Source organism: Kryptolebias marmoratus, linkage group LG12 (assembly GCF_001649575.2).
Source record: "Kryptolebias marmoratus isolate JLee-2015 linkage group LG12, ASM164957v2, whole genome shotgun sequence".
Classification (NCBI taxonomy): domain Eukaryota; kingdom Metazoa; phylum Chordata; class Actinopteri; order Cyprinodontiformes; family Rivulidae; genus Kryptolebias; species Kryptolebias marmoratus.
Window position 1 is genome coordinate 9,531,798 of NC_051441.1, and position 12,830 is coordinate 9,544,627.

Genomic DNA, 12,830 nt, shown 5'->3' on the forward strand with positions numbered 1-12,830 from the left:
ACCAGCCTACCGCCATTTTGAGACAGTTGTTGATGGAAGAGCCTTGGATGTATCCTTGAAGAATCACCTCCTGAGCATCTTTATTCAGCCTCCAGCCCCCGCTCTGTCTCCCACCCCCATCTCAGGCGGTAAACGACAGTGATAAATATTCATCAGAGGGACGCAGTGCACGGGAAGCTGGAGCCTCAGTTCCCCCTCAACAAAGAGTCCCCTGGCTAATGGTGTCCATCCTTGGCATCCCCCCTCCTGGAGAATCCTTTTGAAGGGGACAAGATCTTTAAAGCAGGCCACTGGCTTAAGGCCAGACCTATCATGTTACATCAGCATTTATGGCACCAGTTTTTTATTTATTTATTTATTATTCTTGAGTATCAACGTGATTTTCCCTCTGTACATTTATATAAACAAAGACTGTTTCTAATGCATACAATGATTGCATTAGCTCAACTTCACAAGTTCTTCATTGGCACTTTGCTTTTGGTCTATGCTGAGATCAGTGTTATTATTATTTTTTTTTACTCAACCTGTTCTACTCAAGCTCCTCTAAATGTGCCGACCGTGCATTTTGCACGAGGCTTTTTCCTCTCTCTTTTTCTTTTCATCTCGCCCTCTCTTTTCCCTGCCTCTCCTTCTCTGTCTGTCTCTCGCTGTTCCTTTTTCTGTGGGTGACCACACTCAGCGTTTTTCTATTTCCTGTGGGTGTGATGTCTCTCCTCCGCAAGCAATCAGCTCTGATTTGTCAGCGTTCTTCCAGGCGATTCATAAAAATTCAGCAGGCATCTACAAAAGATGTCTGTGTCCCCGCGTTTGCTCCCTACCTCCAGTGCCCCTGTGCTCCAGCTGCAGCTTTCACCCACAGCTCTTCTGGCTAGACGCTCACTGAAGGCATGAAATTATTGATGTGAGGCGTTGTACAGCGGGACTCGTTTTGTTGGAACGTTTGAAATCGAAAGGCGCCTCGTCACAAGTGACCGTCCGCAGCAACTTGGCCGTTTTCTCATCATTCCTTTACAGAAAATTAGAGACGCGCTGTTCTGTCTTTGCTTCTCTATTTCTGTGGGTGCCTCTTTGTCTCTGTGAGGTATGACATGCCCGGTAGTGGAAGGGAGCAGCTGTGCATTGGACCTTGTCTGTGTTGTTCTGCCATGGCCTGTCATTGGTAGCCGTCTGTTGGCAGCAGCCTGAGCTGGAGGCTTGCAGCCTGGGTGCAGTTTTTACTCCGTGTCATATGGTGAGCTTTCAGAATGCCAAGCCGTGTTTCTGTTACCCTACACAGCTGTGTGACAGAACACACCTCTTTAACCTCGAATATATATAACACTTCTTCGTATTAACAAGATTTACACTTGTTTTGGGCAGCGTTAGGTCTCAGCTGCCAAGAGGAAAATGATAGGCTTAATATGAAATTTGGAAGATGCCAGCTTTTTTTTTTTTCTACTCTCCTCCCAGTGGCTAATAATGTAGTACTTTCCCATCTATTTGTCCATTATCATCTGTGCATCATCAGGCAGACCATTATCTCATTATGTTTTGCATCTGTGGTCCAAATGCTTACTGGAAATGAGTCACCACAAAGGCTCGTGAAAGGTAGGTGTTACTATCAGAGGGCTATTCATAGCCAGCCCATCAGGGATGAAACTATCACGTTTAAAAAGTCCTCTGCAGAACGTGGAAAGGCTTTTAATACGAGCATCGGCGACGCGGAGAAACATCACGGTTTTTATGAGAGGCCAGGGGACGTTTTGAAGTAAAAGCATCAAGAATTCCAGTCACAATCTGACCTCATGTTATGTCCCCAGCCTCGGTGATAGTGTCGTATTCAGGTCATTTTTAACAAGCGTCTGTCTCTCCCTGTTTGGCTCAGGTGACCGGTCCACCTGTAGCAGCCCTTTGTTGCCATGGAAATATCCTGGCCTTCTTGGCGCACTTCAGAGCGACGACTCATCTGTTTTCCTTTTCTTACCTCACTGAGCTTTTCTGCACACATCATACATGACTAACTTAATGTGCACCAAGGCTATAAACACACACACACACACAGGCAGGGGTTCTGTGTAGGATTCTTTATGTGGGATTCTTCTGTTTGCTGTTGATTTAAAAAGTTAGAACAGCCAATATGAGTTTGTTTATGCGCTCCGTAGTAACACATTGCTGGCCGTGTAAATCAGCTTACCGAGGCAATGTGCTGGGTGGGCTGACTGTGGTGGGTGTCTGTGTCGCTGACACAGCATTTACTGCATGCAGTGCAAAGCACCCAGGGCCACGGCGGTGTGCGTGTGTGTGTGTGTTTGTGTGCACACAGTGGAAGGCACTCGACCTCCTGTCTGTCTTAACACCAGCAGGTTCGATTTCTCGCCTGCACATCTCCTTTTGGAATTTCCTCAGTACTGACACGACAAAATTAAACTGCAATGCAGCCCTGTTATCCTGGGTGGTACTCAGGCTCTGCGCTAACAAAATATCTCTCTCTCTTTTTTTTTTTTTTTTTATTGATTTATGGGATTATAGCTCGGCTCGGGCCAACACAGGTGTGACTGTCTAGACTTTGTAGCTTGCTCAGTAAATGAGAGGCTGCGCTGCGTTTCTTCTCGTGAATGCATTTTAGCGGAGAGTGGCTGTAGAAGAGAAAAGCTCGACGCTGTTTTCTCTCCGAGGGGCTGTGCTCGAAAGAAGTGACTCCTCTCGTGTTTTCTAAGAAAATTACAAAATGCTGGCAGCCAATTGAACGCCATCCTCCGTGTGGCTCGCTGCTGTGCTGTTTAAACACGGCACGGGCTTCAAGACCGGAACTTAGCTTGTATTTCCTGTTTTTATTTATGACACAAACCTTTAAATTATTAGTTAGTTGTGGCAGATACATGGAGACTACACTTGTTCAAAAACTGGTATCACTTAACAGGAAGTCCTTGACCTACTTTATATTTTTGGGACATGGTCATGCTGTAGCCTATATTCCAGAAATATAATGTTTTTGTATTTTCTTTAAATATGTTATTTGGAAAACTTTTTTTTTTGTTCTAAATCTGACTGATGTTTTCACAGAACAACCAGCAGTACACGTGGACGCTGCTCTCGTGGCATGACTACCACAAACAAGGGAAACAAGGCCTTAAAGGTAAAAACATCTTGAGTGACACTGACAAATATGGCTCCAAACTATGACAGCTTTAATATGCGAGTGTTGTTATTTTAAACAGACAAAAACAGAACAACTAAAACTAACTTATCCGCAGGTGAAGCGGGAGCCTGGGGAAAATGGCACCAGCCTCACAGATGACGAGCTCGTCTCCATGTCTGTGCGTGAACTGAACCAGCATTTACGGGGGCTGACCAAAGAGGAGATCCTGCAGCTGAAGCAGCGGCGGCGCACCCTGAAGAACCGCGGCTACGCTGCGAGCTGCCGGGTGAAGCGCGTCACCCAGAAGGAGGAGCTGGAAAAGCAGAAGGCCCAGCTGCAGCAGGAGGTGGACAAGCTGGCCACGGAGAACGCCAGCATGAAGGTGGAGCTGGACGCTCTGCGCTCAAAGTACGAGGCCCTCCAGAGCTTCGCCAGGACTGTGGCCCGCAACCCCGTCACTTCAGCGAGGGGACCTATGGCCTCCGTGATAGGGCCCCTCATCCCTGGTAAAGTAGCCGCCACCAGCGTCATCACCATCGTCAAATCCAAAACGGAGGCTAGGTCGTAGGAGCAGCAGGAAAATGCTCAGAGCTTAACTAGTCAGTGCATTGTAACATGGAGCAGGATTTCCTGTGTCAGTTCTCACTTTTCCTTTGGCACTAACTCGTAAAATGCTTCCCAGTTCACTCTAACAGTATGACTCAGAAGTGTTCGTTCGTCAAGTTGTTTGTAGTCGTGCTAAAGTGACAAATGCTTGTTTTTTATAAGACTGAGGGGCTAAGTCTGAAGAATTGACATTTCTAGAGTCTCACAAGTGGTCACAACCCAGAAAACAATAAATTATAGACGTGACTCCTCTCTAATTCCATAGCACAGACTGGAGAAACATCATATTCTATAAGAATTGTTATTCTGCACTGACTAAAATGTAAATGGTCACGCTTTTGGTTTTAATACTACATAGGTCTTCAAACAAAGCTGACTTACACAAAACTAGAAATCACTCCTGTTTTTGTTGTCGGATATAAATCAACCTTTGGTTCATTTCTGTTCTTACATTTGTGAAAGGCTTCAGTGAAGTTGTCATTATCAACATGACTGGTAGATGCAATAATATGTGTATGCACTGAAAACACACACACACAAAAAACCCGATCTGGAGTATTTATGGTCAAGTGAACAATGATCAGCAGTTCTCACAGATGTTGTTCCAGAGCTGAGTGCCATTCCAATACAATGATATCTGAAAACCTGAATGTTATTACAGTAATATCCTCATGTTTTACGGGGACAAACGTTTTGAGGCGTCATTTTGATCGTAGAGGAAAACATGTCATTTTCTTTCAAAGATAAATATATATATATATATATATATATATATATATATATATATATATATATATATATATATATGTATTGCATTTTTTTATTATTATTATTTTGTATTTAATTGGTAACAGGGCCGTCATATATTTCCAGAAAAAAAAAGAAAAAAAAATAGGGAAAAAAGTCTTGACACAAGCTTTACTGTTTGAATTGTTAAGGTGTAGAAAACTTTGTCTAATGTTGAGTTCCTGGTTTTTATTACTTGGTAGGTTCAATTCCATTGTTTATAGAAATGCATAAAAAAGAAAACACAAACAAACGGAAAAAAAAAAAATCCTGTGAAATCTTTTTTGCAATTGTACCAAAAGTGGCTTACTATTGAAGTCTGATAGCTTTTTCTAGTGACTAGGCGCGTACAGTGGGGTAGCGCGTGATGTGACGTGTAAGTGACAAGTTGGCGGTGTCGTTCACTGTATAGATGTCAATGCTGTGCTATTTTAAACAAATCTGTAGAGCTAAACTAGATGGTGTAAACAAGGTCAATTGTCTTTGTGCGTATTGGCATCTGTGGTATCCTCCGCTTCCTCGGTGTTAGTTACAAATCATGTTGTCATTAAGAGTTTACGTCATTGAGCAGCGCAAGACAGATATCGGTAAAATAGCATCAGTGAACATGAACGACTGAAGACATTTGAAGCTCAAACGGATCGTGAATAACGGCTGCACCTGACGACGGATCCCTGTAACCTGACATGAAATGATTTCATCATCGTTTCTGAATGAAATCGCTGTAATAAAATGCGTCTTTTTCTTTCTTTTTTTTATCAACGAAAAGTACCGACAGCTCAACGTTTCGACGGTGGATTTGCGTTTCACAAAGTTTGCATTTTCTTAAGGGATCTGAGATCGCACAAGTTAATTTGAAGACTAGCCGCTGGAGGTTTCGGCAGCTCCTCCGTGTCTTCGCCCGTTTGTCTTCAGATGGAAGCGGTAGGGACTGGCTGAGGGGTTTGTATATATGCACTAAGCTCCTGCTTGTTTTGCTCAGGACAAAACAGGCCACGAAAAATGGATGAGAAGCAAAGTGGCAGGGATGGCAGCTCTGTTCTCTCTCTCTCTCTTTTCTTTCTTTCTCTTTCTTTTTTTTTCCTTTCTTTTATTCCTTGTCATAAAGGGCTTCAATCCACACTTAGAAAGAGACGCAGCACGGCGATGTGGAATCACAATCACGAGCAGCTGCCAGCGGCGCTTCCTCTGTGCCAAGTGTGGCGTCTCCTGGTCTCGTTAAAAAAATAAAAGGAGTTTAACACCGAGGCGGCCGTGCACCTGAAGGTGAAAGCGGTTGTGTAACGACATTAACGCAGCGCGCCGGTCAGAGCGGGTCGTGGTGTCGGGGGAGACGTTTAGCTCCGGACACTCTCAAATACGCCGTCTCAGCAAAAACGCCACGCCAGAGATGTGGATGCTGATTACACTGTCTGTGTGCAAGTTTCCTTGTCCCGACTTTGTCAACATGCTTAGCTATCTGCAGTGACTGGTGAACTGTGGGGAAAAAATATATCCGTGACTCTTGACATAGCTCAGTATTGATGTTGGCGTCCTTATTGCTGTGGCAGTCTTGTGGAGTGAATATTTCTTTTTTCTTTTTTTTTTTCTCCTTTTTTTTTTCCAGTTTCTTCTTGTTTTTTTTTTCTTCGTGTCGAGTGTCTTTAAGGTGTTCAAGTGGCACTGTTGACCAATCTTTGAATCTCGTCTCGAGATGATGACTCTTTATCACACATACTGGTGTATAGTATGTAGCTGCAGTAGGTATTGATGACCATTGTGAAAAAGTGACCCTTAATATGCAACTCAGTGGAAACGCGTGAAAGAGACATATAAGGTTAATCAGTATTGTCAAAGTTGTGAGAATATGTTATTTAAATGTTGTCACTATTTTGTTTTTTCAGGGTGGGGGGGAGTTTTTAGTTGTAAAATGTGTTTGTTTTTGTTTTTTTTTTCCTCAGATTTTGCTTCTGTAAGTGTAAAAAGCATTTGGCCCTTGTTTATTTCTTTCCTGTGGTAATTCAAAGGAGCCACAACCCAGCTGCACTAAAGCCTTATTGGATGAGTCTTACTGATTTATAAATTGGACATGGATATTAACTGAAAGATACTGCTGTTATAGAGATGTTTGTGCACTAAGTGGATGATAGATTCTGTCACAAGGGCCTCATGCAATATTTATTTCGTCTTCTTTGGGACGTGTGTGTGTACGTGGTTGTTGGAGTGTGGTTCCTCTGCTGCTACATCAGTCATTAATGCTCATTGTTTGCTGTTGCGTCGTCCGCGGCACTTCTGTTCTCATTACGTGGTGTGTTTTTAATTGATCTTAACACTGTAATTTGTTCTGCAGATTTAATTTTTAATTGAACAAAGCTTCTTTTTTAACATGTTAGAGAGGATAATAACAGCACTTGTGGGGCAGTTGAATTTAATAGCTCTCAAAATGTAAGCTTTCCTTTTTTTAATCTTTTTTTTTCTTTTTTCTTCGGTGTGACATTATTCTTTGTAAAACGGTTGACTGTGCAGGTTTTTTTCCTCTTACTCTATGGAGTGGATTTTGTGTTTCAAAAAGGAATCTAAATCTGACTAAAGCGAGTAATACAAAGTTAATCTGTTTTGTTATATTTCTGTATGGGTTGTAATAAAATATTGCAGTACTTTGTATGAAAACAGACAATAGTTAATTGTAACTATTTATAAATTAAATTATTGTACTTTTTTGCAATCTGTAGATAAGCACTATGTATTCATATACAGTATCAGCTGTGGATTTAAATGTGATTCTTTGAGGTGTCTAAGTTATTGATGTATATATTGTATGTTTGTTGATACAGCTTACTTTATTTTCTATAAGATCAATAAAATGTTTTGGAAAATGATCTTACGGGCGTTATTTGAGTCTCCTGAACACTCTGGAAATTAGGTTTTTGTCAGATTCTGTGGCGTCATTGACCCAGTTTGATACTTGTAAAAATAAACTGGCTGGGAAGGCTTTCTGCCGGCCAGGGTAGGTTTCAGAAGACAGCGATCATTTAGATGGCACAATTTCTTTTTCTGTGATCCAAAAAAAGCTGCCGGGTGACCCACTTTGGCTAACCTCAGCGGACGTATTTTTGGCCCGACACGAGTAAAACATTAGAGTCATGAAGGATGTCTAGGTGTGCTTGTCCTAGATTAGGAGGAGTTGTGAGTTAGTCATCTCTGTTCCCTGTGGAGCTCCTAACCACCCCACCAACCCCCTCCTCATCTCAGTGCACCTCATCAAACATCAGCCTCCTCAGCAGCGTTTCAACCCTGGTGCATTCAAAACACATCTCAGGAGAGAATTTGCAGCGACAAAGAGACAGATGGCTTCAGACAAGTTACATCTTACCACTTCATGCTGCAGGGCAAGTCTGAGCCCCGGCGCCTCGGCGCTCTCGCAGCGTGTTGCTGCTCCTCTGTTCTCTTTAAACGCTCCTACAGGTCTGTGTGACCTGTGCCTAAAAACAGGCTCTCCTCTCCTTGGTTGCCTGCCCCAGACGAGCGAGTGGCCTCGGAAGAGTTGATTAATTTGGCGGGTTGGGTTAAGGTGAGCCGGTGGGCTATCTAGGACAGCATTCTTCATTTTCACCCACTTCTGCAGCAGGTGCCTGCCCCAGTTCTCGGACCACAACCTGCCGTACAATTAATGTTGCCATCCCCATCAGCTAAGGGTGAACAGTTGCCACATGCGCCCTCTCACAGTTTAACACAGGGCGACATGCCACAAATTTCATTCTAGCAGATGAGATTACATTTAGGGAAAGGTTTATCGCTTCTTTTTATTTTTCTCCCAATTATTATAATTATTATTTTGTAGACATCAGGAACAAGTGACTTAAATCTGATCTGGAGAATCGTAAGGAATATTCTCAGAGGCATTTAGTTTTAGTTGAACAGGGAGTTCTGCACAATGTGGGTCCCTGATCGGACAAAAGATGCAACTGAAGACAAAGGAGATCAGGATATTGTGTTTACAGCCTGGTAGGAAGTGGCTGTGTGGCTGTGTGGGATGAGGGTGCCCCCTGCTGGCACTCCAGTGGAAAAACAAATACCTAAATCTAAAAGGGCTTTTTAACAAGATGACACCACATGCTGTAAACAGGAGGTATTTTTATTTTATTTTATTTGTTAGTTTGTTTCTTGTTCACTGACATTATGAGCTGAAAAAAGGCACATTTAACCCTTTATGCTGAAGTGAAATAATTACAGATTATTGCCGGTGGCACACCAGAACAAAAACCTCAGAGGCGAACAGCAGTGAGTTTACAGGGTGGGTGTTGCCCCCCCTGCCCACAGCTCATGTTCGAGCAGCTGGACAGCGTTACACATTACCTTATGGTCACACGGTAGGTTTTTCCTGTCCTTATTCATATTCTGTCTCGCAGATGTCTTCTAAGCTCATATTTTTACTTTAAACCTGAAGGTTTTAACTGTTAACTGCAGCACAAGACAGACGCTCCAGTTTTATCTGTACATTTAAATTTACTGAAAGTATGACAGGTGATTTATACTCTACCTCTTTGTTTACAATAAATAATTGATGCTGAAAGTTAAAATAATGTCAAAGTGGAAGGAATCGATGGCTCTGTTCTACAACGTAAGGATGAGTCGAGTGATGTTTACTACTAAATATAGTACTGTGTAAAGGTTTGGAGACGTCCCTCATTTTTTAATAAGTTGCTTTCAACAGGGCAGAATTTCTTGTAATCGTTTAAAATTGTTTATAGCAATACTAGTTCATTATTTCAAACCTTTGTTTTTTAAAAAACCTTGGCTGCTTTTTTCACCCGGTGTTCATTCCAACACCTTGATCTGTTGAGAGAAATGATTTTGTTTATGACTCCTAAATGCCAAGAATGAACCAAAACTAATTTAAAACAGAATATTTAGACACTCTGGGCTCTTTGTCACTGGCACTCTGTCACAGATGACACAAAAAATAACATTTTAGCAGCAATAAGGCGATTCTAAAGAGCTATTAGTTGATGAGGATCTGAGGAATGATGCAGCTTTCAGGTCTTTGCATTTTCTTTTAAAGAAACTTTTAAAAGAAATGAAAGAAATGATTTATAACTTTTACACAGTATTACACTCTTATATTTGTACACTGACATGTTGTTACATCCTGCAATTGATTAAAAACAACATTTCCATCGTTAGTTATTGATTAAATAGTGTTTTTCAATCTTGTTTTCACAGGAAGTTAGTAGAAATGACACCTGAGCTCAGTCACTCACATCAAACGGGCCGCCGTCCTCAGGGACAGCGCCGTCACGTGATCGTGGAACCCGCCTGGATTACGTAACACGGTGTCGGCTGCGCCCTCCGGCTCCATCACCGCCACCGGTTCGGACCTTTCAAAATAAAAGCCACACGAGCGCAAACCTTAAACGGCGCGGCGGGTTTTAAAGGCGGCGCGCTCACTTCCGCCGCGTGCCGACTGCGCTGCTCGGCCGGGCTTGACGCACCGTGGGCCGTGCGTGCGTCGCTGCGTCGACCCGAGGAAGAGGAGGAGGAAGAGGAGGAGGAGGAGGCGTTGGCGCATCACACCACCACCACCACTGCCGCTGCTGCCGCCGCTGACACAGAACGCGGCCGTCCGGCACACAGACGGAGGAGCGGTCCCACCTGTCACGGTGCGGCAGAAACACCTGACTCGGAGAGAGGCGCGCTGGTCAGAATGATCTCGAACGGCCACCATCACCACCACCACCACCACCACCACCACCACCAAGCCGGGAAAGACGCAGGCGCCACCCCGGCAGCTGCGGCGTGCAGCCCCGAGAAGAGGAGGAGAAGAATCCGCGTGTGGTGCGACGGCTGGTGAGTCACGCCGCGGACATCTGCTCTGAGCTGACAGCAGGACAGGGGGACAGCGGGACAGCGGGATAGCAAGACAAGGCCTGCTGCTCAGGGCTCAACTCCATCCGTTCCCCTTTCAGGCAGAACTTCTCCCAGGAACATTCTGCAGCACACATCTGAGCTGTGAGGGATCTGATGCGCCAGATCAGCTGGCCTTGCATCACGTTTCCTCTGCCTTTCACTTCTAGGACATGCCCGTTATTATTTCCTCCTCACAGAACGTGCTATTACATAATAACACACTGACTGCATCGTCCCTGCTGCTATTGATCATAACTCAGATTTGTGTTTAATGCATGTTTGTGGTTTAGTTGGTTTGAATGAACCAGAATCTGAAAACCGTAACCACTTGCATTCAGCATTTAAAGCAATGACTTTGAGTTATTTTTCTGAATCCTTCTCCATCATCTGAGTGTGGATCTAGTTATTAATTTCCCTCTTTCTTCCTACATTTTAAAACACTAATATATCAGTTGTAATGACTTTTTTCAAAGAAATCCAGCCACCATGTTGACCAGTTCATTGTTTGGCCTGTCTCATTAGGCCAATAAACCATGCTGGTTATGGTTGCCATTCAGTAAAATATCTAAAATCCAGAAATTTAGAGTGCAGGCAGGCTTCTCACTGTGGTTATTACAAAAAAACAACAACAAGTCAACCACTAATTCCTTTGGCCTTTCCTTATTGAGCAAGCTGCAGGTACCCGTAGGTGGACGGAGGTTGCTCCTGGAATCACAGCCAAGTGTCTTCGACCACAATTCCTCCAACAAACGTGTCGTCAAATTCCTCCAATTAACCTCACTTATACGTCTCTTTTCTTTTCCACTCCCGTAACAGGAAGCTGCAGCCAGATAAAGTATCAAATAATGCATTCTTGGAACAGATAAGCCCGAGAGGACCTTGATTCGGGGTCAAAAGCAGAGCAGCTTTGTGTCGCCGGGGCTGGAAACGTCTGAGCAGCCGCCCCACGACTGCTCCTATAAACGCCTGACTCCAACACACAGAGATGAAACAGGAAGGACGGAAAATAAGAACTCGTTTGCTTTGTTCCTCAGTTTAACGTTTTGTATCACATATTTTACAGATACAGCTAATCTGGACTGTATAATCTGTGAAACTGACCCTGGAGATTCAGTATGTCCACAAGGACACAGCATATTTGAAATTCACAGCTCAGAATCCCATCAGGATGAATTCAGGAGTTTTGTGCTGGAACTTTAGTTTCTGGAAGTTTTAGACTTTTTAAAATACTTGACTTCATTTACAAATATTTCCCCCTCAGAAATACATTAAGATCTGTTCAATTCCTTCAGAAACATTGTTCTGTTTGAAATCTGCTTCAGCGTACTGGCTGTTATTTTCTACTTTTACCGTTTTGCTTCGTTTATCTAGCATTTTTCTCCTTCTAGCTTTTAGCTGCCGTTCTGCTCTTTTAGCTTTAGCATCTCAGTTTGAGCTTCTTCGGCACATTTCAGCAGTTGATCAGCGCTCACGCTGCATTTTCACACATTCTCTCTGGTTTCTGCTGGAGGTAGAAATTATAACTGTCATCCAAACCATGCAAGTCCTAGAAACATGTCAGCAGAAGGAGACCTATCACTAATCTGAGGAAGTACTCAGCAGCCCTGTTGGTGAACGCTCCGGGTCTTGGTGGGCGCCTCGCGCTGCTGCGACCAAACAGATGTTTTGAATTTCTGTGTACGAGGACCAGGGATTACGGTGCCTTTCTCTTGCAGGATTCCTGCCATTTCTGTGTGACTGCGTATGTATGGCTCGACGGCATGTCGCGGGATATTTGGGATGCCGGAATGTTAGCCGGTGGGGTGAGCATGCAAAGAGGGCCAGTGTCAACAGGGCTCGTGCCGTTAACCCCTCTAACCCTCCGGCCCACACCTGTTCCGGCTGCTGAGGCCCGGCTCGTCACTGAGTGTGCTGTCTGCCCCCTTCACCCCCCACCCTCCAGCGCTCCTGCTGGCTTCCTGCTTTGTCAGCAGCTTGAGAGGAAAATTCCAAGGAAAGATCGCAGTCACACGGACACTTCAGGTCGTTTTCATTCATGCGCTCTGCTTGTGTGTCACCCTGAAGCGTGGCGGGGTTTAAAGCTCACCGGCAGGAGAAGCATCATCGGGGAGGAGTGTAAAGTCCACTGCAGAGTGTACACACAGGACCGTAAACACACCCGTGTAGTCATTGATTTCAAGTTAGCCTTTCGGATTACTCTCAAAATGTTTCCTGTCCTGTTTTGACTTTCTGTGTTTGTTTAACACTCCACCACCGTGCGCACAGATGTCTGCAAGTTGTTGCCCTTCAGAGGCTTTGGTGCCACTTGGGTGTCTGCTAACAGGCTCCCCTAATAAAAATTTCATCAGCTCACAGTGATACGCTCATGATCTATCCCTGCTAAAAGATACAGGAGGAATACAGTATCTCCCTGGCATAAATACCCCCCCCCACC

At 44.0% G+C, this 12,830-nt stretch overlaps 2 protein-coding genes across 4 annotated transcripts in view; both read left to right on the plus strand.

Annotated features, from left to right (window-relative positions):
* Positions 1-4,493, plus strand: part of LOC108241257 (transcription factor MafG) — a 12,206-nt gene extending 7,713 nt beyond the window's left edge. The window contains exons 2-3 of one of the 2 annotated variants that reach the window (XM_017425281.3): positions 3,043-3,115; positions 3,234-4,492. In XM_017425281.3, the coding sequence (XP_017280770.1) occupies positions 3,080-3,115; positions 3,234-3,686 (489 nt within the window). In that variant the 5' untranslated portion in view covers positions 3,043-3,079 and the 3' untranslated portion in view covers positions 3,687-4,492. Of the gene's footprint in view, positions 1-3,042; positions 3,116-3,233 lie in introns of both variants that reach the window. The other variant, XM_017425282.3, reaches the window with a different exon arrangement.
* A 4,344-nt stretch (positions 4,494-8,837) lies between these two features.
* The window catches only part of LOC108241255 (ethanolamine-phosphate cytidylyltransferase), a 9,172-nt gene continuing 5,179 nt past the window's right edge, over positions 8,838-12,830 (plus strand). Inside the window, exons 1-2 of one of the 2 annotated variants that reach the window (XM_017425277.3) lie at positions 8,838-8,859; positions 9,713-10,336. In XM_017425277.3, the coding sequence (XP_017280766.1) occupies positions 10,194-10,336 (143 nt within the window). In that variant the 5' untranslated portion in view covers positions 8,838-8,859; positions 9,713-10,193. The remainder of the gene's footprint in view (positions 8,860-9,712; positions 10,337-12,830) is intronic. The other variant, XM_017425278.3, reaches the window with a different exon arrangement.